The sequence below is a fragment of the Oenanthe melanoleuca genome, chromosome 3 (genome assembly GCF_029582105.1).
Source record: "Oenanthe melanoleuca isolate GR-GAL-2019-014 chromosome 3, OMel1.0, whole genome shotgun sequence".
NCBI lineage: Eukaryota > Metazoa > Chordata > Aves > Passeriformes > Muscicapidae > Oenanthe > Oenanthe melanoleuca.
In genome coordinates this window covers 46,485,180-46,509,025 of record NC_079336.1, presented here as the reverse complement: position 1 = coordinate 46,509,025, position 23,846 = coordinate 46,485,180, and the positions used below count along the sequence as shown (strand labels likewise).

General features: G+C 38.7%; 1 protein-coding gene across 2 annotated transcripts in view; it reads left to right on the top strand.

The window, feature by feature from the left end:
• The window catches only part of ROS1 (ROS proto-oncogene 1, receptor tyrosine kinase), a 70,082-nt gene continuing 46,236 nt past the window's right edge, over positions 1-23,846 (top strand). Inside the window, exons 1-17 of one of the 2 annotated variants that reach the window (XM_056488332.1) lie at positions 1-287; positions 1,967-2,020; positions 3,727-3,786; positions 4,463-4,489; positions 7,275-7,335; positions 7,909-8,057; positions 9,284-9,422; positions 9,895-10,096; positions 10,761-10,837; positions 13,220-13,342; positions 14,281-14,465; positions 15,536-15,633; positions 16,160-16,671; positions 17,271-17,483; positions 18,324-18,434; positions 18,943-19,124; positions 20,090-20,281. In XM_056488332.1, coding sequence (XP_056344307.1) covers positions 165-287; positions 1,967-2,020; positions 3,727-3,786; positions 4,463-4,489; positions 7,275-7,335; positions 7,909-8,057; positions 9,284-9,422; positions 9,895-10,096; positions 10,761-10,837; positions 13,220-13,342; positions 14,281-14,465; positions 15,536-15,633; positions 16,160-16,671; positions 17,271-17,483; positions 18,324-18,434; positions 18,943-19,124; positions 20,090-20,281 — 2,508 coding nt within the window. In that variant the 5' untranslated portion in view covers positions 1-164. Of the gene's footprint in view, positions 288-1,966; positions 2,021-3,726; positions 3,787-4,462; positions 4,490-7,274; positions 7,336-7,908; positions 8,058-9,283; positions 9,423-9,894; positions 10,097-10,760; positions 10,838-13,219; positions 13,343-14,280; positions 14,466-15,535; positions 15,634-16,159; positions 16,672-17,270; positions 17,484-18,323; positions 18,435-18,942; positions 19,125-20,089; positions 20,282-23,846 lie in introns of those variants that run through there. The other variant, XM_056488333.1, reaches the window with a different exon arrangement.

Sequence of the window (23,846 nt, the reverse complement as noted above, 5' to 3'; positions counted from 1 at the left end):
CCGAGAAGTTGTTGAGGGAGCAGAGTGTAAACAAGGATTCAAAAAATATTTTAATGATCTGACATGCAGAAATGTCACAGTTGCATCTCCGTCACCTAGACTAGAGGGAGTTTGTATGGCCAAGTCAAGGAAGAGTCAGATTAACAGATGAAATCATTTAAGTTATGAAGAACGTTCACCTGTGGGTTTTCCCTCTAAAAAGTCTCCTTGCTTTTGGCTGTCTATGGATTTCTGCGACGTACTGTGCTTTCTCAAGGAACTGTCATAACTTATGTACAAGTAACCTGGTAAGTTTTCAAAATCTGTGCCTAATCTTTTGAAATACAGATTGTTGTTAGCACTGTAAGAACTTCATATTGCCTATCAGTGTTTCCAAAATTACTCTAAAGAACGTGTTTTACTAAAACTAGCAGAGTTTGAGAATTAATGTTCTACGTTTGAATTTGTGGAATCTGGTAAGGAACAAATCCCACTACTCTGACTGCATGCAATTACTATAAATGCTAAAGACCCTGGACGGTGGGGAAAATAAACTTTTATTATTTCAGTTTATTCACTTTAGTTATTTATTTCAGTCAAGTAAAGTCACAAGAATTTTTCTGGCAATCTGTGACACACAGAGCTATTTCGTACTTAGTTGCTGTTAATTTTTAAATCAGCTGGTTTAAATTGTGGGTGTTTCTGTAAGTATTAAAATTAGTGGTCAAATCCTTAGTTTTATACCTTCTTAATAGTCCTTCGAATAGTGTGCAGAATTTATTATTTTTCCTCTATGAATGTGAGATAAAGATAAGCAAAACCTTTGAAATCTATACAATCATTCTGCCTTCAGGAGTTGCCTCCTTGCTTCCCTTTGACAGAAATGTTGATGTGTTTTAGAGCACTGTGTATCTTTGCTTTGTAAAAAGGACATTTTGTGTGTAGGTGCTAATTGTGGAAATCTGCTGCAGAGAACTATCTCCTGCTCTATTTTATTTCATACACTTGCCTGACAGTTCCTTTAAAACTATTTGGAGCTCTTGCACCAGTGAAAGAGTTAATTGCCTTCCCTAGTGGAAGCCTATCATGCAATGATAACTTTAATGGGAATCCTTTGATTTGAGCTTAAATTAATCCAGAATAAGAAATAAGTTGCTCTTCCTTTCAGCTTTGAAAGACAGGAAAAATCACATTTATGTTCAGTGAATGTATTGATCCAGGTGTGAAAAATGTAATCTTCGAGTCTGAGAGCTGTAAATCTTATTTTCCTTCTCTGGTCTATTTGTTTTGTTTCATTTTTTTTTTGGTGACAACTTTGATTCTCACTATTGTCATGGTGTACCCAGTGTGCTGGAAATTTCTTCCTGTGAATTGTTTTATTAAAGCTGCTCTTACCTGGTTTCAGGTCAAAAATTTAAGAGCTGCTATTCAGCTTCTCTAAGGTTGCTGTATGCATCCTCAAATCATTTGCACTTCAGTGGCAGTGATAGGTTTTGCACAGTTTGAATGATGTGAAAAAACAGGCACATTCACTGGAGAGCACTTTTGGCAGGAGAGGAAGGGTGGTGGCTTTCACCATATGGCTGTAAAACTCCTTCAGAAGGTGGCCAGACAAAAGGCATTTAGTTTGAAGGAAGGTCTTTCCTCTCCCAAGAGGTCAAAGCCACTTGGCTTTGTCATTTAAGCCCAACATAATTGTGAAGCATTTGTTATTGACTCAGTGAATCAGAATGGGGAGCTAAGAGCCAAATTTCTACCTCAGATAATTTAACACCAACTGGTTCTGCCAATGTCTTTGTTTGATGATATCTCTGAAATTGGTCTCAAGTGAGAAGGTCTTGGTGGGTCAACAGTAAATTTCTCCAGACAAGGAAAAATCAGCCAAAGAAAATTTGGTTTACAAGAATCCAATGATTTAATGTGTTTTAATCAAAGAATTTGGGGAAAATATTTTCATTCTTTTAAAAAATTATGTATTTTCCTGTAGGAAGGAGAACTTGGAATTACCAACCTTTGCAATGTTAGTGACATCACTGGAGCAGTGAGTAATGGTTTACTTTGTTGGTTACTGACATTTTATATTCCTGCTATTTGAATACAATGGGTACAAGGATCATATTTTCAAAGACTTCATGAAAATGTGCACAGTTGCCTGTCTAGTGTAAGTCATAAGTTGAGTGGGTAGATTTGGTTCAAATTATTAGACATAGCTGTATTTCTTATTTAAAGAATATGTGTAAAGAGTGATGATGTCTGCTGTGAGTTATGTCCACATTTAATGTGAATATTAATGTTCAGATATTATGATGTACAAAGTTCATAACCTCTCATTTTTTAGACAATGGACAATGTATCAAAACTAGTGTTGCCTCCAACACGCAAATCATTAAGACTGTCTTGTTCAGTTACCTCTGTACAGTTAAGAAGTTTATTTTGTTTTCTTAGTGATTCAGTGTAAGAAAACTTATAATTGTTGAACATTTAGAGTACTCTTGGACTTCAAATGGTTGTGTTTGTCATGGGGGCATAATGTGAGCTTTCCGTAGAAGCATTCTTGGTGGACTTCAGCTGATTTTCTAGTTCAGATTGCAAATGCAATTCAAGCTGGTGGTGACAAATAACAGCAAATAAAATTTTTCTACTTCCCTGAAGTTTCTGAATTGAGCTTAAAGACTAACTGGCAAAGATTAAAAAAAAAAAAAAAAAAAGATAAAAAAGATAAAGATAAAAAAAAAGATAAAAATATGGAAGTATGTAAAGGTATGCATGCAGGATGATAAGCATGGCTGGAACCAGTGGAGAAATATATACAGAGGACTACAATGGGGTTTTTGCAAGTTATGTAACAAGATCAACAGCGCATGCCCAAAGAAAAAGTTCAAGAAAAGGTCACCTTTAATATTGAAGTATTCCATTAATATGGCCACCAGAGACCCCTCTTGATAAACCTTCAGGACCATAACACAACTTCCAGTAGGAGGCAGATACATGGAAATTATTTCTGGGAAACTCATGTTCATGTATTAGATAAGGAACACATTTTAATGAATATGTAAGCACCTGGTAACTAGTGAGGCTGGGCAGTTTATGGTGCTGGGACTATAAAAGTGTCTGTTGTCATGACAATACATAGCAAGGTTGACTCACCTGCTTAAGTTACTGAGTGTCTTTGCTCAGTGTTATCAAGTCTTCACTATATTTTTCATGAGGCTTCGCAACACTATCAGTCTTCTGCTTCTGAAGTTGTTCCAGCTTCCCATAAAAAACCCAAACTTTCACAACCACTAAGAATTAGATGGGACAGTATAAACAGGAGAGGTCCAACATCAAAACTGAATGACATAATATTTATTACTTCTCTGAAAACTCATGGTTTTAAAGCCAATGCCTGTTGGTGAGCACATGTGGGAGGGCTTGTGCTGAGCAGCTTTCCTCTGTGCTTTGCTGTGCTGCACACTGCATGTGTGCTGCTTCTGCACAGAGAGCAAGTGGCAAAATAAAGCTGGGAGTGCTGGCCACATCATAGCCAGCTGAGTTAGCTCGTTCCCAGAACAACACTGAATTTATATTGCTTTGTATTTGTTTTTACATTGAGAAGAGCACTACACAATATAACCCTCTAACTGTAGGATCTGAGTACTTTTAATATTGATATGTATCTTTAATCTATCACTAATGCTGGAGTATCCCTTGCCTTTAGAACTCTGCTTTCAAAGGCATTTTTAAAGGCATCTTCTGTCTTTGCAGTGTACACAAGGATGTCAGTTTTGGAATGCAACTGCACAAACCGACTGTCCACTGAAATGTGTGAGTATTACCTGAGCTTTGGCTCATTAGCACTTATCTCCAGCCTGTCAAGTACCTTATCCAATGGCAGGCATTCAAAACCCAATCAGAGAAGTATTTCTGTGAAAAGATGTAATGTCTGTATCTTTTTTTCTCAGTTCCTTATGAATTCTGTTTCAGGAAATTAATAATTCTTGTTATGCAAGTTGCCTCTAATATCAAAAATATTTATTGAGTTTGTCAGAATATATGTATTTTACAGTTCATTGAGCTTGGCACAGATTTTTAGACAGTGAGAATACACTAGTGCTTTTCAGGATTTTACTCTGGGGCTGTTTCAGAGTTGCATGCAGATGGAAATGAAGCACATGGCACTCTGTAGATTGATTTCTTGTTTTTACTAAACCAGGTGGATGAGGAATAGCACCGGTCTGGGGCAACTGCCATAACAGTTTTTAAACTTCTCATTTTTCCGCATCTCTTGAACACCTGATTTTCATTCAACCTTAGCATCACTCTAATGTTGACTTTCTGTTTTTTCAAGTGTGGGGTTTCCTTCTTTCATAATTTACCAGTGATAAGGTTTTGTAAAGTACTTTCACTGTGAGAAATTCTAATAAATCGGTGTTATCTGTTTGAAATAGTCTGTGATTATATTTATGCTAACCCCACATTTTATTAATTTGTTTCTTGGCAGAACGAGACGTACACTAGAGCATGTGAGGTAAGTTAAATGCCATCAGAGCAATACAAAACCATCACCATTTCAGTGATTGCTATGTCCTCACAGTGCCAAGAAATACAATGTAGTTATACAAACTTACCAACTCAGGTCTTACTGTTTTGTACTCCCTAAAGCTGTAGTAAAAAGTACCTTTTCAGCATGGTGACCAAGGTTTGCATTACAAACTGCTATGTGACAAAGAACATTGCTGTAAAGAAAGCAGACTAATCTCAGTATTAAGGAACAGGACAGACCTATGTAAACCAAGATCTATGCTCTCACAAGAGTGTTGTTCATCCAGCTGTTCATTACTTCCATCAAAGACTATCCAGAGAGAATGCTTGTTAAGGCTGAGTGAGAAGTGGGAACTGAGAGTGGGAGCTAGAAGACCAAACTCTTGACTGGATAGAGAGTCTAAATGAAATAAAATGCAATTCAGTAAGGGGCAACATGTGGCCCTTTAGAAAGAGATCTCAAGTGGGGAGTGCTGTGGATGGACTGGTGGTCACAGTGATGAGTATGGGTCAACAAAGTGCTAGTAAAGAGATGGGCCCTTTCAGCTTGAGCACAGAGGAGAGGAGAGGATAGGATAGGATAGGATAGGATAGGGATGAGATGGTTGGAAGATTGTGTTTGGCACTGTTGAGACCTCAGGAATGGAAGCTAAACATTTCAAGGAGGTGATGGAAGAGTTGGAAACAGTCTTGGGTAGAATACAAACCCACTGGTAAACTGGAAATTTGATTGAGAGGAATTTTTTTTTTTGGGAGTAATGGTTTTTAGTCTGTCAAATTGTGATTATGACAAAGGTTTACTAATGCACTAAATGGATGTTTTGGTGTGTAGGAACAGTCCAGGAAGTAGCCAGATTGCTTTTGTAGAAACATAAAATGAGTGTGGGGGTTTTGCTGCTTTTGTGTTGGGGTTTTGTTTTGCCTGTCTGGTCATGCAATGTGCCACTTAAATGTGCTGACTCTGCAAAGGCTTTTTTGGGATTATCTTTCCACTGGGTCAGCTGACTGACTTGGCTACCCATATGTCAGGCACAAATTGTGTCACTGCATCCAGAGGATCAGGTCATTTCAGCCTGCAGAGCAAAGGACTGGGAGTAAGATTGGGACTTTTTCTTTGGCATTAACTCTATTTCTTTGGCATGAGTTCTGTTGTCTGAATACACCTTGGGATTGAAATCTGGTAGTATTTCTCCTTCCACCTAGGGACAGGGGATTGCCACTGAATTTCATGAGAATAGTCACAAGAAAAGACATCAGACTGTGACTTATATAAGAACGTTGCTGATGGATGGAGAAAACATGAGGATTTATTGTTTTCAAGTAGAGCAGCTGGCAAATTTCCCTCCAAATTTAAGGTTAGGAACTTTACCTCTCAGCTCAAGCAAATATTGGATTTATGGTTCAGGTTCGATAAAAATCAGAAGAAAGAACAACACAATAAAAAACAAATGTTCAGAAATACCTGTGTTAAATGAGGCAGAAGGCACTATGAATCAGCACGTAATGTGGGAACTACCCCTTAAAACAAAGAAATATTAGTTGTAAATTAAGGCTCCAGTGTACACCAGATAACTTATATCTGCCAATACCTGAATTTTCACCTGCTAACAGTGGCAATAATTTACCTGGAAGTATTTTATTTCTTCGAATATGAAAATATTGGAAAAAAATTGCAAGTGCTTGCACTTAGCACTGAATGTCTAGATGTGACATTATGTATATAGGAATATACAGCTGAGCAAGTTTTCAAATGTGTCTGGGTTGCAACTGTGTTGTCTGAAATAACATGTCTTATCAGGTTCCATAGGGTGCTGGAAGGGAGTTTCCTCAAATCATAGGAATAGCAATTAAAAAACTTTCTTCACTTGCCATAATGAATTGCTTCTGAGTGATCTAAAGGTTGATTATCATTTGAAAGGTTACTGCTGTATGGAGCAAACTTCAAGATTTTAAAGGCTGAATGAACTTGCAGAATAAAATGAGCCCAAATAAACCTCTTGCGTAGAAAAGCTCAAATCACCACTTCTCAAAAGTTTTGGATTTCTGGGAGACTGGGTCTTGCATGTAATTTTAAAGCTACTGATACCCACCTAGAACATGTTTCTACTTCTTAAGTTCTCAACTTAAAAAAAGCAGGATGACACTATATTTTCTTCCATATCTGAAATGAAGACTCGGGAAATTTCTGTTCTTAGGCTGTCATTGTGGAGCTCACTGCCCTGGGGTATTTGTTATGTTTGTAGGCACAACTGTAACAGAAGGAATAGTTTTCCTGCTGAAAAGGAAGTGTTAATTAGGCATGGCCGCTCTTAAAAACTGCCAATTTCAGCTATTTTTAAATTTCACTGGAAATACATTGCAAGAATGTGCCTCATTCATAGGGAATACATGAAGCAACATGTGAAATGCAACGTGGAATATATTACCAACTAGGCAAAAACCTTGTCTTCCTGACTCCATGGTCATCACTGAAGTCTATTTCCAACTGTAATGAACTATATAAAGTAGTTCATGCTTTCCACAAAGGGACAGTGTGTAAGGAGGAAACCTTTAATTCAGGGCCCAGTGAATTGATGAAAAGACTCTCAAGAAAATCTTTGGAGTAAGTTCATGGTAGTTCTACTTTTTAGATTTAATACAATTATTTCACAAGGTTTGTGTATATGCAAAATGTCCACAGAATTTGTATGTATTTAAAATGTGTCTACATGATTCTGGAAGGAAGTTTGCCTTTGCACAAAGCTAACCAGTGAGTTCTGTGCCCTACACAGACAGTTTCCTGTAAGTTTGGCTGTAGCTGTGCAGAGGATGCATATGGAGCTGAAGCACTAAGTAAGTCTGAATAGAGTCCTGTGTCTGACTGACAGTCTGATAAATTCATAGTCTCGTTCTATGACCTGGATTTATTTAAAAAATAGGAATGTCTTGAGTATTTTCATTAATCACAAAGCTACCACTCTTCTTTTTTCTTTTAACTGAAGTTTATCTTGGAGTAAAACATTTTTCTCTCCCTTTCATGGACATGAGATGGTTTAAGATGATACCTTGGGCCAATACAGCGCTATCAAAATAGTCCCCCTGAAAATCTGTTCAGAAGTCTCTCATGACTTCTCTATGTTTCTATTCAGAAAAAAATTACTAAGTAGCTGTAACTAAAAATGCACTTACACAAGTATGGGGTCATAGTCACAACTCACATTGCACCTGGCCCATTTCTGTCTGATGTATCAAACTGCCTTTGAAATGCCATGCAAGTTACTCAGCAACATTTTAAATATATTCTTTTATGTGTTTTTATGGGCTGCACAGCTTTTATTTGTGAGAGGTAAAAGGTTTTCACCTTTGAGATCCAGGGATTGACATGAAAGATTTTTTTCTTCCTGTTATATTGTATTTTCCCCTCAGACTATCTGAACAAACCTAGTGCTCCATTTGCATCTCTCATTGGAAACCACAGTATCACATTAGGGTGGAAGGCAGCTAACATCTCTGGGGTGAAATATGTTATCCAGTGGAAGTTCAACAAGCTCCCTGGTGACTGGAGGTACACAGAGGTAAGGGAGGACACCTCCTTTTACTTTGCAAGAAAATTGGCTCTTCTCTGACCCTAGGTTTTTCGGTTCTTGTTTTTGTTTGTTTGCTTTTTTGTTTTGTTTTTGTTTTTGTTTTTTTGTTAAAAGAAATATATTGGAAAATAAGTTAGGTACATGAGGAGATTTTCAAAATCATGAGTGGCGTGGGGAAGCTGAGAAGCAGTGGATTATTGCCCATTTCCTCCAACATTGAAACTAGGGACCTTGATGGAAACTAGCGAATAGCAGGTTCAAAATTAGTAAAATTATTTCCTCACTGAATGGGTATTTGAAATGTTCAGCTGCTTCCTGGCATGTGTGGATGTTAAATTGCTAAATTTAAACTCCTGAATATTAAAATTGCTAAAATTACTAAATCAGGTTTCAAAGTGACTGGAAAAATTAGCAGAAGAAAAAAATCAAGTTCTACTAAATGCAAATATTCCCATTGTTTCATGTTGAGCCATGCTTGTGAAATGCCAATGAGAATATTCAGGAGAAGTATGGCTGTAGGCTTCCTTTTCTTTCTTTTCTTTAATACCTTTCCCTAGAGAAATTTTTTTGGTTCTTGTCAAAGCACAATACTTGGCTAGAAAGACCTTTGCTCTGACTCAGTAGAGTTACTCTCATAATTTGTTCTTTTACGTCAGCTGTACACTTGTTATCTTGCCATCATCTCTATTGGACCAATTTACAGGGCATGACAAGTTGGTGCCACAAATCAAAGGTAAAGATAATTTGTTAAGCAGGAAGTTATTCTGAATGAATCATTGATGAAATAATAGGGAGCAATTACTTCAGACAATAAATATTTCAGTGTAACTAGGATCCTTTGTGTCTGAAACCTGTGGCATATGTTCCAAATACATTGCTTGTAATATACGACGATTTTAGTGTGGTTTTTTGTAAACTTTTTCCTCAAAATTTACTATTATATTGCATCAATCCTTTGATCCACCTGCTCATTGTTGAGATTTGGTGCCGTGTTCTGAGGTAAGAGAAGAGAAAATGTTCTGAAGAGATGGAAATCAGAGTCTATGCTGAAAATAACTTTGAGAATTTCCTCTTAATTAAACTTAGGATGCTGTTCTTTTTTATCCTGAAATATGTATGTTGTTGTGTGAGACCTCCTTCACCCTCATAACTTCCTTCATAGTAGCTGCAGCTGGAGGAAGAAAAAACCCAATTGTGCTTGTGCATTAATCTAGGTAGTATCTGAAACTTCATATACTGTCAAAGACCTTCAGGCCTTCACGGAATACGTGTTTCAAGTAGTTTGGATCATTACATCTCAGCTGCAGCTCCATTCTCCACCTAGTCCCAGCTACCGGACACAGGCTTTTGGAGGTAATGAACTGCACTATTAATTCCATCTTTCAGGACCTTAGCAGAAACATTTGGGTTTTATTGTTGTTTATTTGGTAGAAAACATTGGTGCCTAATCTTAAGAATCACATGTATGTTGTCTCCTGCTGCAGAAGACCAAACTAAAAAACTATAGGTTCTTTTTGTTTGACCTAGAAGATTTAGGGCTGCTCCCTCCTTTTGGTTTTAAAAGCAAGCACAGAAAGGCACATGGTCAAAATCATGAGGGTAGATGGGATACTTTTGTGCATAATTATGCATGTTTTCAATTGAAACACAGTCCTGTTTTCCTGGACATTAAAAAAAATCCTAAAATGTTGCTGAAATGTTAACAGTCCCTAATAAAATTTATTGGTGCATAAATGAATTAACAGGTGTGAAAATTAAAAATGTATTTAAAAATGAAAAACAATTAACATCTTAAGTACTAGAGTCAGATACTTTTGTCTTGCAGTTCCTGCAACAGCTCCTGTCATTAAAGACATTCAGAGTTCAAGCCCAAACACTGTTGAAGTTAGTTGGTCTCCACCACTTTTTCCGAATGGATTGATTATTGGATATAACTTGCTCCTGACCAGTGAGAATCATGAATTTTTGAGAGCCTCAAGAGGGCACAGCTTTCAGTTCTACTCCACCCTCCCAAACACCACTTACAGGTACAAAAAGAAAAGATAGCCAACCTGGCCAGGTATGGGCAGCACTTGTTGTCCAAATAGCACTGATTATGCCTTAGTACCACTTCTGCACAATTATGCTATTTACTTAAATTCCTGCCAAAAGCAAGGGCACCTTCCTTGAGGTAACAGGGTTATCCCAGGTAACTTGGTTGCTTTTGCAGAAGTCAGATGGTGAGGAAGGAAAAGCAGCTTGATATAGGGCTAGGAGGCTGCATTTTCTTAGCTGCTGTTTTTAATTTTTATATGCTTGTGTGGCATGTTTTTAGTATAGCAGGAGAAAGACCAGTCTTCTCTAGTCCTTTAAACTTCTGGAAAAATTCCTTCATTTTTATTAAACGCAAAGGTCTGCATTCTGCTTGTACTGGTAAATACAGATCTTTTAAAATGAAGCTGAGTTGTTCTTCTGAGTCTGAAAACTTATTTTCATTTGAAATTTAGAAGATTCTGTTGTTGTTCTGCCTTTGGGCAATTCGTACTTTGGTTGGTTTAGTTTTTATTCTAAATTTTCCCAGAGCACGATATTTAAACGGGCATTTTCTGAAAGTCAAGCACTTCTGTAGCAGCTTCCCTCCTTGATGAAATGTTTCTCAGGCAATCCTGAGAAACCTGCCAACCAAAAACCTGTCTCTTTGGTGTACCACAGGTTCAGTGTCGTGGCAGTTAATGAGGCTGGTGCTGGACCCCGTGCTGAAGCCAACATCACAACCCTGCCAGCCAAAGGTACAGGAGTAGCAGAGTCCTTGTCATGTCTGCTCCTGGGGACAAACCCACGTTCCTGGCAGACAACACAAATATTTAGACTGTGAACACGTCAAGTTGTACACTGAGGAGTCAACAACACCTCAGAAAGGGTCCTGTTCTTCCCCTGTGGACATGATAAAGGCAGCACAGCATGGGAACAGCCTGTGGAGCTGGTAGACCCAAACAAATATGAGTTATATTACAAATGAAAAGCACCATGGTGGTCTGAGGTAGCAACTGAAAAAAAACATTATTCCATTTTCTAGATGAGATTTTAACAGCTGCCAAATGAATTTATTTCTTATAATATGAAATACTTAATGTTTATCTCTTTTGTCAAAAATTCTCAATATACTTAATGTGAAACTACTTTGTCAAAAATTCTCAATTATCTCAAGCTAAATATGTGAAATCATACCAATTTTTTTTTTTTAGGCTCTTTCATGCTGGTATTTATTTTACTGTATCAACTAATTATTATTGAAGGTGATACATATAGCTATTACTCAAAGAATTGGAGAATTTTTAATTAATTGGTAGAGAAAGATACACGTTGAGATAGAACACAAATAAGAGTGAAATTGATTCTATAAAAATGTTATTTTAGGAAAGAAAATGCAAGACTTTCCTTCTCATGGGAAGATTCAGTTGTTAAACACCTGGAAATGCTTCAGCTTTATGAAAGCACTTCAAGACTGTCTCTGAATTGCCAGTTTTCTGCTATTGGTTAGAGAAACTGAACTTACTTCTCTTGTGCTTTTTAAAATATTACTTGTGTGTGTGTATTAGCTCAGACACTCTATTTCTTTGACACCTCCACAGAGGTTTGCTCTAGGGTTGGCTGACCCTGAGTCATAAATATTTGTGTCATTTTTGAAAAGTCAGGACTGTATCCACCATGTCAATCCAATTGCCAAGCAGTTGATTTAAGGTAGAAAACAAACAAACAAACCAACCCTATTGGCCCCCAAAGCCCCAACTTATGTGGATGAGGAACCACCCCACCCACCCTTACTAGTCACCGCATCAAATTTCAATAGACAAATTAAATTTCAATAAGTAAATGAATAAAATTTCATACATGTTTCCCCTTGAAGTGCACAGCACATGCTTTCTCTCTGTGCTAACGTGAGCAGGAACAGCCCTTCCTCGTGTATCATGTCCAGAAATGGTGTTAATGCATCAACGCTGAGCTCTGTAGGTCTGAGCCCTGGGAAGAGTCAGGACAAGAACCTGATTGCTTGCTAGATTGCAAGAAACATTACTTGAAAAGAGATAAAGAGGTAATATTGGCCTCTTGTACTCTGCTCTGAACTCATCATTATTGAAATTACTCACAGTGCATCATGTGAGAAATATATGCTGCTCAATCTATGCAGATTATCTGGGAATAAATTAAGACAGCATTTGATCACAGTTTTGTGATATCCATATGAGGAAATGATATTTGATTGCAGACAGCTGCTTAAACTGGAGAGGAGAAAAAAAGGAAAGGATTGTTTGCTGATGGAAACTAGCCAAAATCATATTCGAAATAATACTCTGTCATTAAAAAATGAAGGTAACAATAGATTTAGCAGGGTGTGTGTTAGATTTCCAAGGATCTGAGATCCAGATGTGAGGCAAGCTATCATTCCCAGAGCTATGCATAGCCCAGACAGAAGGTATGGATTTACTGGAGAGGTTTTGATGCAAATTACTTGGACCTTTATAAGCATGAAGTCAGTTTATGTGACCAAAACTATCCTTGCTGACTTAAAATTCCGTGACTTTATTAGAAAAAAATTTAGTAAGATTAGCACCTTTGAAGCAGATTACATCCCATTATCATCTTTATCTGTGATAGGTACTTGTTTTTTGAGTAAATCACTACTCATCACAACAAAACACATGAAATAAACATTCTTGCCTTGTTTTTCTCCAGCTGTGTGGGATAATATTCTAGTTTGACTGGGGTTTTCAAAGAAGTCCAGAGGGTTTAAATATCCTATTTCTGCTGGATCTTGTAGTCACATTGATGTCTTAGTGCCTTCATTTCCTCAAGTCAGTAGGGCTTCATTTGGTCCAGCTTGCTTTCCTTCACTTGGGAGCTGAGTATTGCTGCAGGAAATGACGGTGTGGAAATTCACATGGCATATTCTCACCCTGTGTGAGGAGCCAGAATCAATGGTAATGGTGAATAAATCCATATACTTGCAACACTCAAAGAGTTTAAGTTTTGGTCTGTCACTGCTAATGTAAAAATATGCAGTACAGACATAGGTACATTTGGGTACACATGCACATGCATGTCTATTAATGATGTATCCAAGTTAGCAATATGCTGCAGTCATCTAAATTCTGAATTTCTCTGTTTGCTAGTTAAGGAAAAAGCAGACTGGCTCTTCCTATCCAGAAAAGAATCTTTAAGGAAGAGATACACAGGACATTTCCTAGAAGCTGCTCAGTGCCTACCAGATGGTAATATACACCACAACATCACAGGTAAAATCAGACTGGACTCTCTCCTTTGCTGTCAAGTACAACTAAGACCTCTTTACACCAAGAACAGAATGCACCTCACATAGTCACTTTATAGTCAATCAGGAGAAATAGGAACTTTCAGGACATGATTTGATGGATTTGAAGTGACAGGCATTAGGAAGAGATAAATTGTTCTCCCCAGTGCAACTGTTTCTTCACCATATCTAGGCAGCTGTTTAATTTTTTACATTGTAGGTATCTAAACTCAGGTAAGGTGAATCTGTTACCCTGTGATTAATATCTACTTTTTCTCAACATGAATATGGGGAAATGAAGTGGTTCAAACTCCTGAATAAAATAATGCCAAGTGTTAAAAGACAGTGCTACTATTTCAGCATACTAATGAGTCACTCAGTAGCTGAAGTCACCAGATAACCAGATGTTATCTCAAATTACTCACCACTCTAGTGTTTCTTATCTACACTAGTCCTTGGTGACAGTGTGGAAATCTGAGTTTATCTACCAAATTTCACACAGCCACAAAGGCTCCATAGAAAGAATGTTGTCCCTGACTAAATAGTCTTTGATAGTGCAGAGGTGGCACAGATAATCTCAAGCTTGAATTCTGGAGTGAATGGTGCTTTGTGAAGAGATGCCAGTTGCATCTGTTTGACCTGCAGAGGGGCAATCAGTGTCAGTTTGCATATTACATGTTCTTTCTTTGTCTGATTACCTTTCTGAAGGGCAATTCTCTGTAATAATGTCACTTACATAGCAAATGGGAATGTTTTCTTATAATCTGAAAGAAGACTGGAAGTGAAAAGAAAGAAAATTAACTTTCTCTGATGATGATGATGGGTTGCAGACTGAAAAATTCATATTTTTAAGGCAAGTAGAAAATTAAATGAAAAACTGAAATCTTTCTTATATTATCTGTGCATATATCTTTCTATTTTTAGGAATTTCTGTGAATATTTATCAGCAAGTCGTCTATTTTTCTGAAGGGAATTCTATCTGGGTGAAAGGAGTTGCAAATATGTCTGATGTATCTGACCTTTTGCTCTTTTATGCTGGCTGGGGGAATATTGTGTCCATCTCACTAGATTGGCTTTACCAGAGGATATACTTTGTCATGAATGGAAAGGTAATGCTCTAGTGCTTAATTAATTACTTGCTTAATTTGAACCATTACGTGATTAATTTTACATGAGAAAATATGATTTACGTATAGATGTGTATGCACAAAATATAACTACAAAAACAAATTTTAATATAACATTAATATTCACATATTTAGTAATTTAAAAAAGAAGAAAGGCTTGACTATCAGGTCATATTTAAAGTAAACACCCTACATGGAAGTCTGGCTCCTTGCCTTATTTTTCTCCACAGGACAGAACTGTTTTGGTTTTTATTTGTTTTTGAGACTGACTTCACACCCTCCTCATACCCAGTACAGGCACACTTTTTCTCTTAGTTACCCATCCCTCAAGAAAATGGTCAGATAACTAGATAGTGATTTTACTGTCTGTCATAATTTACAAAATATGTTAAATGTTTCATACAATGGCAAAAGCTCAGATTACAGCTGCTTCAGTTTGAAGTAAAAATGGAGATGGCAACTCTGCACTGGATTTCATACTCATAAAACATCAGTCTACTAATTGCATTAGTCTGGCACTGATGGTCAGATTTTGCATATACCCATGTAATCCTCTAATGTACAAAGGACTATAAACTTGCCCATAATGGTTAGCAGGGGATTTATTTTTTTTTAATCCTCTTGTCCTGTCTGATTTTTTGCTTACTGCACGGGAAATGGGGAGAAGGAAAAGCAATAGTGATGAAAAGATACAAATGAGCTGTCAATGAACAGAGTGATGGCAGAGATTTCTGAATTCCAAGGTATTGCTTCAAGGATCAGAGAAACATTTCCCTTCCCTGCCAGTTTGCCTCCAAATTGAGTATAGGCAGTTGGATACACAATTTTCCCTCCAGCTTCGAGGTATGACTGACAGCTTCAGGGTAAGCTGTCGTGGCTTTGTGTGCAAGGGTTTTACTTGGCTGACTGAGCACCCAGGAGCCCAGAAGGACCTAGGACTGTGAGAGAGGTGTTTCACTATCTGGATCCCCTGGAGGAATCTTGGGTCAGCTTGTCTGCTCATTAGCAAACACCCTATGAAAGCATCACCTGTTTTTCTTCTCATTCCCCAGATACACGTCTGCCATTTAGAGAACTGCACGGTAGCTGAAGACATCACTCCTCTTTATGTGACATCCCCTAGGAAGGTTATAGCTGATCCCTATAATGGGTAAGTGAACTCCTTGGAGCACTTGGTGCCAAAGGTGCTATGAAGCTCCTCTCTAATTTTCTCCACTTCATTAGTCATCTAGGTTTCTGTTTCAAGCACTTAGGTTAACAAAACAGAAGTGCAATTAGCAACAAGTAAAGGATTACAAACCAATTGGAACAAGAGTATTGTTTCCTGCATTTTCTTCCTTAGGATGTTAGCAGAAGAGATAAAGCTTTTCCAATACAGAAATTTGAGGTTTCAGAAATTTCATGCTTTTATGAATATGAAGCTCTATGAATTTTAAGTGTTCATGCTTAACATTTAAGGTATTATAGAAGAATATTCTTCAATAATCTGCTATGCAAATTCCCAGAAGGTAAAAACTGATGTGTCTACTTCCTCAGCATATATACACTAATAGAGCCAAAAGCATTTTTCTATTGTGCATAAAGACAGGCACATGTCTTATCTGCTAAAATATTTGTGTCTCATCTACAGACTTCTTGCACTGTAGTTATTTGGGTTTATTTTGCTCTATGGCCAGTTATATTTTCTGTCTCCTGGAGGATGGCATATACAGAGCAAACCTTCCACTCTTTCCTGGCACTGCCTCCGCAGCTTCACCAGTGGTGAGATCCAGTGCTCTGAGAACCTTCACGATCAACTTCCAATCTAAGAGACTCATTTTCTTCAACAAGACAGAGCAGACCTTTGTGTCAGGTTTCCTTGATGGTTCAGAGTTTCACACGCTGAGATCACGCGTGCCACTAGATGACATGGAGAGCTTCGTTTACGAGGATAACACGTTTACGGTCACGGATGGCTCTGCAGTTTTCCACGAGGAGGTCTCTCCAGAGGGAAGTTCTAGCTTCAATGAGTACATTGTGGATTGCAATTTGGATTATCCAGAGTACTTTGGCATTGGCAACTTGGTTTTCTATGGGCCATCGACTCAGCCTTTTCCTTTACCAACTGCTCCTCATCTTGTCACGGCTCTGTTTGGAGTGGACAGAGCCGTGATCAGCTGGAGACCACCTGAACACACCATTGGAACCAGTAAGTTCAGCTGATTCTTCCTGAAGGTCTACTTCTTTTCTTTCCAGAGAAGCAAATTTCTGGCTTCCCTTTTCTTGATTTGGGCCTTAGTGACTTCAGTAGCAGATCTTGATGGAAGTTATGGAATTATGTCTGTTTGAAAAATTTAGCCCATAATTTGCCAGTAAAATAGCTAGATTGTCTGTCTAAATTAACAGAAGTTTGTGTTGGCAACTCATATGTCCCCTGCAAGGATTTTAGGAAAGCTTGATCTTAAGTATGTTGTGGAGTAGCAGTAATGGATACTGATATCACACCAAAAATGCATGGCAGAGATGTAATGACTTTTGATCAGTGGCTGTGCTATGGTTTCTACCTTCTGTGCATGTATCTTTGAATATTACCTGGCCAGGGAAAATTTTTGCTCTAGTTTTGTTCTTCATGGGGGTTGAAGCATGGGGCCAGAGGGGAAGGGTACAAATTTTTAATGTATCTCTTTCCTAATTCCACTGGTACTAGCATTTTTGAAAGGAGTCTCCAATACACATCTTCCTCAAAGGACGTGTATCACCAGTTACAGCCATGTACACTGTAATAACACGATTATTTGCTTTGCACAGGTTTATCTGCTTGGCAGAACTGGACCTACGATGTGAAAGTGTCACCTCAGCTGCCATCTGAGGAGGAATGGGTTGTCTCAAATATCAGTAACACGAGGCTTATAGTGAAGGGGCTGGCCAGCTTCACAGAGTATGAAGTGTCAGTCAGAGCTGTGTCTCCTGCTGGTGCAGGGCCATGGTCAGAGCCATTTAGAGGTACAGCTTTAGAAGAAGGTGAGAATTGCTTTGTCACAAAGGAAAAATGAAAAACAAAGTGTGTATAAATCTTTCCACCTAGTGAAGCACACATTTTGGGCAAAGACTGCAAAATAAGGGGCACAAAAAGGTTTTTCTTAGAAATGTTAAAGAATACAGGATAAGTAAATTTGCTTTACGTTAAAGTAGTAAGATTCTCAAACTAGAATAATGATATAAATATTTTTATGCATTAATATTGGCACTTATCTAAATTTTTCTAATGCAAATACTCCATCAAAAACATTATGGTAAAAGAGGTGTTATCCCTTTCCACTGCTCTGTAAAGAACTTTCTACCATTAAGTGGTTTGTGCAGTGCCCTGAGGGTTAATGACAATTCATAGAAAAGTGCAGCTCGCCAAATGCTGAAAATGCTTGGTTTAAGAATAGATAATCAGGGGAAATGTGTAAAATGTCTAAGATTTCCATGTCTTTGGAATGATTTTGAAACCCATTTCACCCAAATTAACCTATGTCTGAGGGGAAAATAGCTTCCAGTTTAAGGTGGTGGACTGGCTTAGGGGTGACTTTTACCTGACTTTGGTAAGGACAGGTCCAAACCCACAGTGTTTTTTCAGCCTCTAATAGGATTCCAGATTGCCTTATTGTTCTGGATTTGAACCTGCCCTGAATCTCTGAGCTCCTCAAATTATGATATTTTCATGCATTTCTTGTTTGTCCTTTATTCCTTAGGACAGGGGCAGTTTTAAAGGTGCTTTTGTAACTTCCCAGAAACAGTCACTGCTGCTATTGAAATGCAAATATTATACATAAATTGCTTGTTGGTGTGCACAAGTGCAGTTTTCTTCCTTTGCAGCTGAAGAAGAGCCCTATATGTTGGCTGTGGGGCCTGAAGGTCTCTGGAAGCAGAGACTGGATAGCTACAGGCCAGGAGAACTCCTCTATCCTCATATAAGAAACGTCTCAGGTACCTACTAAACTAATTGCATGCTGCTGCTACAGGCTTTTTGGCATTTGTTAGGTCTCCATATATTTCACCAACAGCACTGAAAGACAGGAGCTCTCTAGACTTGGATGTCCTGCAGTGCAGTACAGCAGTTTCACTGAGCCAACCCTTTGGGTTCACCCCCTTTCTTCTGTTTTATGAGTCAAATTAATCCTTAGTGAAACCCTACTGACATCACCACAGCACCATGGTTACAGCAGTGCTAAAATCAACCCTCTGAACTAAATAGTTCAGTCTCCAACATCCCAATATATGTCATACATTTATAGTAATCAGGGCTGTACATGTACAATACATGTACATTATTTCCTACAAGGAAGCATCTACCTTCACATTAGCTGAGCCTAACTGTGCATTTGTATTGATTTTTATAAAGCTGAAGTGCCTGTTTTTTATTCTTTAAAGCAATGGTTTATTTTTTTAATTGACATTTTTTTGTAATGCTTAACATCTTCCTTTTTTCTTCAAGACCTCGACTGGTATAATAACACTCTTTATTGGATTAATTCCATGGGAGAAGTTCAGACCTGGACATTGAACAAAAGAAAGGGTACCACTGAGAGCACTTATGTGTATGACATCAGAAATGCAAGGATGTTGGCCTTTGATTGGCTGGGTCAGTGTTTGTATTGGGCTGGCAAACCAAATACGGTAGGTATAGCTGTATTTCTTAAAAGAAAAAAAATCCCTTAAGTCAACAATAAATACTGTAAGGCACTATTTGGGAAAATAATCCCTACTTCTTGCAACCTGAGATACATTTAGACCTTTGCTATTATAGTGTAGAACAAGGAGGCCTTTCTTTCCTCAAGTGATTTTCCACAGTTATACAAAAGTTTGGGGTAAAAGATTCACTAACATTCACTAATACAGGATACTGAATTCACCAGGTGCAAAACAGGCAAATCAATTGTGCTATCAACAGTTTTGTTGGATTCAACCTTGTAAAAATAAATGAAGATAGTGAAAATGGAGGCTGCCCTGTTGATCTCAGCCAAGAAGTAGATGGACTTTATTTTAATCAAATTTGGCACTATTTGTTTACACAGAGATTTTCAAGATTGACCTCTGCTCTGTGACATTTTGCAGATCACTGCAGTTAAGAAGTAATTACAATTGCACTTTGTACACTCTCATATCAGGAACACTGACATGTGAATTATTTAAAAGGTATCTGACTTCAAAATTGTAGTGCTAATTTATGCAGTGCTGTCAAATTATGCCTTTCATTTCTTCTAAGTGCAATGTCAGAAGCTGTTTTAAAAACTGGAGCTAGGAGGCCAGATTTCACACTGCCTTGCACCCTCATTTACACTTGTGAATAGTGAGTATGAAGTGGGTGAGAAATTCTGTCAGACAGAAGGCTGCCAAAACTGGGAAAGCGAAGGGAAAAAGCTATTTCAGCTTCTTTCTTTTGTTACTTGATGGCAAAAATGAACTAATAATTTTGCATTATTCTTCATCCTTTTACTTTGAATGCAAAAGGTTTAGGCTTTGAAAGCTGAAGGCTTGCACAGTCTTTTGATAAACAGCTGTGGAAAAGTCACTAATGTACAGTCAGCTGATCATAGCTGATGATTTAGATGTGATACTGAAGTCAATTCTTTTGTCCCTAGATCTACAGGAAATCACTGTGGGGAGGCCATATAGATGTTGTAGCTCATGTTGTGTTCCCAGTGAAGGATCTAGTTGTGGATTCAGTAAATGGCTATTTGTACTGGGCCACGATGTACTCAGTGGAGAGCACAAGATTGAATGGAGAGGAATATCTGCTGTTACAAGAGCAGCTACAGTTTTCTGGTAAACAGGTGACTGATTTTTTACTTTTCTTTCTTTTTGTGAGAGACGGGGTGGAGGGGTGGTGTGTGTTTTAGTATTTAGATCTCTTGAATATAGACAGTGTTCATGGCTGTTAAAATTGTGGTTGTAATGCTGCTCCTTCCCACATGTGAAAGGTTCTTCTTTTTTTTCCAAATGATTTAAGTCTAATGGTCACTTCTGGCTTTCACATCAAAATATGGAACCAGAGCTTCATAGCATCCTGCCTCTTTTGTGATGCTCCCCAGCTTGCAGGACCTGACAGGGCCAGTTTTGAGGTTTAGCACTAGGCAGGGATATCAAGGTTGCGTTTCAGGTTGCAGAGGTGCTGTTAGAGAAACAGGCTTTACCTGTGGTGATGAGAGAGGGGCAATGGCATCTGCCCCTGCTGCAGCCTGGCCCAGATTGGTGATGCTGCTGCCTCCACAGTGCTGGTGAGGGTGCCACATCTGCCACTGACACGAATCACAGAATCACAGAATCACAGAGTCACTGGGTTGGAAGAGACCTCCAAGATCATGGAGTCCAACCCATGCCCTGACACCTCAACTAGACCATGGCACAAGGTGCCACATGCAGTCTCCTTTAAATACATCCAGGGATGGTGACTCCACCACCTCCCCAGGCAAAGTATTCCAGTACTTTACTATTCTTTCTGTGAAAAACTTCTTCCTGATATCCAACCTGTATCTCCCTTGGCACAGTTTGAGACTGTGTCCTCTGGTTCTGACATTCTGCAACTTGCCCTGATCCTGTCCCCCATGTGGTGGCAGGAACAGCAAGTTCAACACCCTGAGGATTGCCAAGACTCTCCTTCCTCACCCCTTCCCTTCCCCATCCTCTCTTTATCCCGTGCCCAAGTCAGACACAGGCCTGGTCCCAGCCTGGCCCCTCTTGCTTTGCCCCAGGCTCACCAGGAGCTCCAGAAGGCTGTGGAGAGCCTGCAGCAGGGCAGAGCAGCTCCTCAGAGAGAAGGGGCTTCTTGCAAGAGTGAGGAAAGGCATTGCCAGCACAGGGGGAAGAAAGGGACGGGGGATTGTTGTTTTAGCTGTTAGGGTGGAGAATGGGTCCCATGCAGACGTAGAAATGAGAGGGAAAATAGAGATGCTATTTCCACCAATAGCTCACCAAGGATCCTGTAGTATGTGGAAGCTCATTAGCTCCCTTTTCCTACCTGGAGACATTTTGTTGTGCTCTGGGGCCTGCACAGACAACCTCCACATCTCTGCTCAAGTCTCTTAAAAACTTGGTTCACTGCTGGCTCCTCATAGATCACTGTGGTCTTCTCCAAGTCCATCCTGCCTCTGCCACCATATGAGATTTGACCTCATTCTTGGTATGTGGAATTTGGTGTTGCCTGCACAATGGAAGAACTCTGAGACTGAGTATTCTCCCCATGAAAAGATCTGTCAGGGTTTTAGCATCTTCCTTCCTTCCTTCCTTCCTTCCTTCCTTCCTTCCTTCCTTCCTTCCTTCCTTCCGTCCGTCCGTCCGTCCGTCCTTGAATTCAGTGCTACTCTGATTATTAAAAAAAAGCCAGGCCTAGTTTAGTCCATGGAAGGGAATTAATATTCCAAAAGGCCAGCTAATCTCACAGGTCTTTCACTATCATGAGGGTTTGGGTAGAAGGAAGGCAGGTTCTGGTGTGCCACCTACTATCCTTGTAATCCTGCACACAGAAGAACTGTTAAACTTTTGCATGTGAGAGAGAAGTCTGTGCTGCAAAGGACCAATCCAGCACCAGCCTCCCTACCTTTCTGTGGAAGCTGGCTGGTGTGGACTGTCTCCATGGAAAGATATTTGTTATCCAAGCTCAGTGGCACACTTGGACTTAGTACATTCTTCTGGATGATCTGTGGCAAAGGACAGGCCAGTTCCAGTTTATTCTAAGTGCCAAAGCTCAACTTCCTTGCCCTTCTCTTTTGATTCACTACTTGCTTCTCTGGATCGCCTCATGCTAACCTCAGATTTCTTGTTCTTGCTTTCAAGAACCTTGGCAGCAGTAAAACTGCTTGTCTGGTCCTGTCATTTTTATTTTTTTTCTGCACCTTTCTCTATGTCAGTGATACCAGCCTTCAACCATTCACTTATTCACACCTCCTACAAACAAACATCTCCTCTCCTGCTTCTCTGCTGCCCTAATCTATGCACTGACTTCTTGAACTCAGCCTCCTGCTGTGATGCACACAGGCAAAAAGCCAAGTAAAAATGTCTAGATTGAGAAGTGACCAGTTGTAGCTGACAGGTGTTTCTTTATCAAAATAAAACTCAGAATAAAACTATCAGAAAAAAAAAAAAAAAAAAAAAAAAAAGGACAGCACAACATGCTTAATGGTGGAATTGAGTTGGTTGTTATTATCTCAATATCAGGAGGCCAATATAGGTTTGCAAAGGTACTAATATCTATCTTCCTTGCACAGTGAAGTCCTTTACCTGAAAAGAGCATGTCTTACCTCAGTATTAAAACACAGATGTAACAGTTAATTGTTGTTATCCAACAGTTAAAGCATGTTGTCCACATAAATGGTTCTTACTGGTACTCACCATCTGTTTTTCTAATAAAGAATTGTAGTTCTGCTGGATCTTCAGCAGTTTGTAGCTGCACCTCCTTTTAATTTGAATTCTGAATACTAGGAGTAGGAATAGAAGAGTCTACTGTGAAAATGGCAGGTTTCCTAAACAAATACAAAGGCAGAGCTTTGAAAGTCTAATTTCTTTGGCAGGAACTAGATCCTTTTATGGCAATTATTTTATTTTCTGATCAGTTGTTTAGCTCAGCTGGTGTGTATTGGCAGAGCTTGATTGATTTTAACAGAGCTACTCTGATTTATTCCATCTTAGGATCTGGCATAGAATTTCCAAAGCACTTAATAAGTTGTTTACACTGTGCAATATAACTAGAACAAAAGTAATTTATAGGGGAGCAGCAAAGTGCATTATGTGGAAGTGGGCCTAGGACCCTTTATGTGTGATTTCAATATTTGTAGTCAAAGGGTATTTCAAATAGCTAAGTTTTTCCCGCATCTCATGATGTTCAGTTACATTGCACCATCAAAATACATGTCATGCCCAGAGACTAATACCTCTCATGAACTGGGAAATATTATGCCTGTTTTTGAAGTGTAACAGAAGGGAGGTGTTAAACTACTGCCTAACTCCTGAAAATGAATAGCACAAATATTTATTTGCCTTTTAATAAAGGTGATACAGGGATCAGGATAAAGAAGATGGACACATATATAGAAAAATGTTATAGCTGCAGAAAAAAAAAAATGGGGCAAGGAAGAGGGACCCAAATCTTCAAAAAAGCAACATAAATTTAGGAAGATGTCTTTTGGTGTTGATCATAAGAGGGAGAATAGGTAAATGGGATAAAATATAGCACAACTGACTAAATATACACTTGGGCAGATACACGCTGTGAGATATTTTTAACAGGACAACCTACAGGAGCAATCATTCAAACCTTGATTTTCTGACATACAATGTCAACAGAAATATGTCAAGAATGTGATTACATAAGGAGCAACAGACAACTAAGTGATATAGCATTTG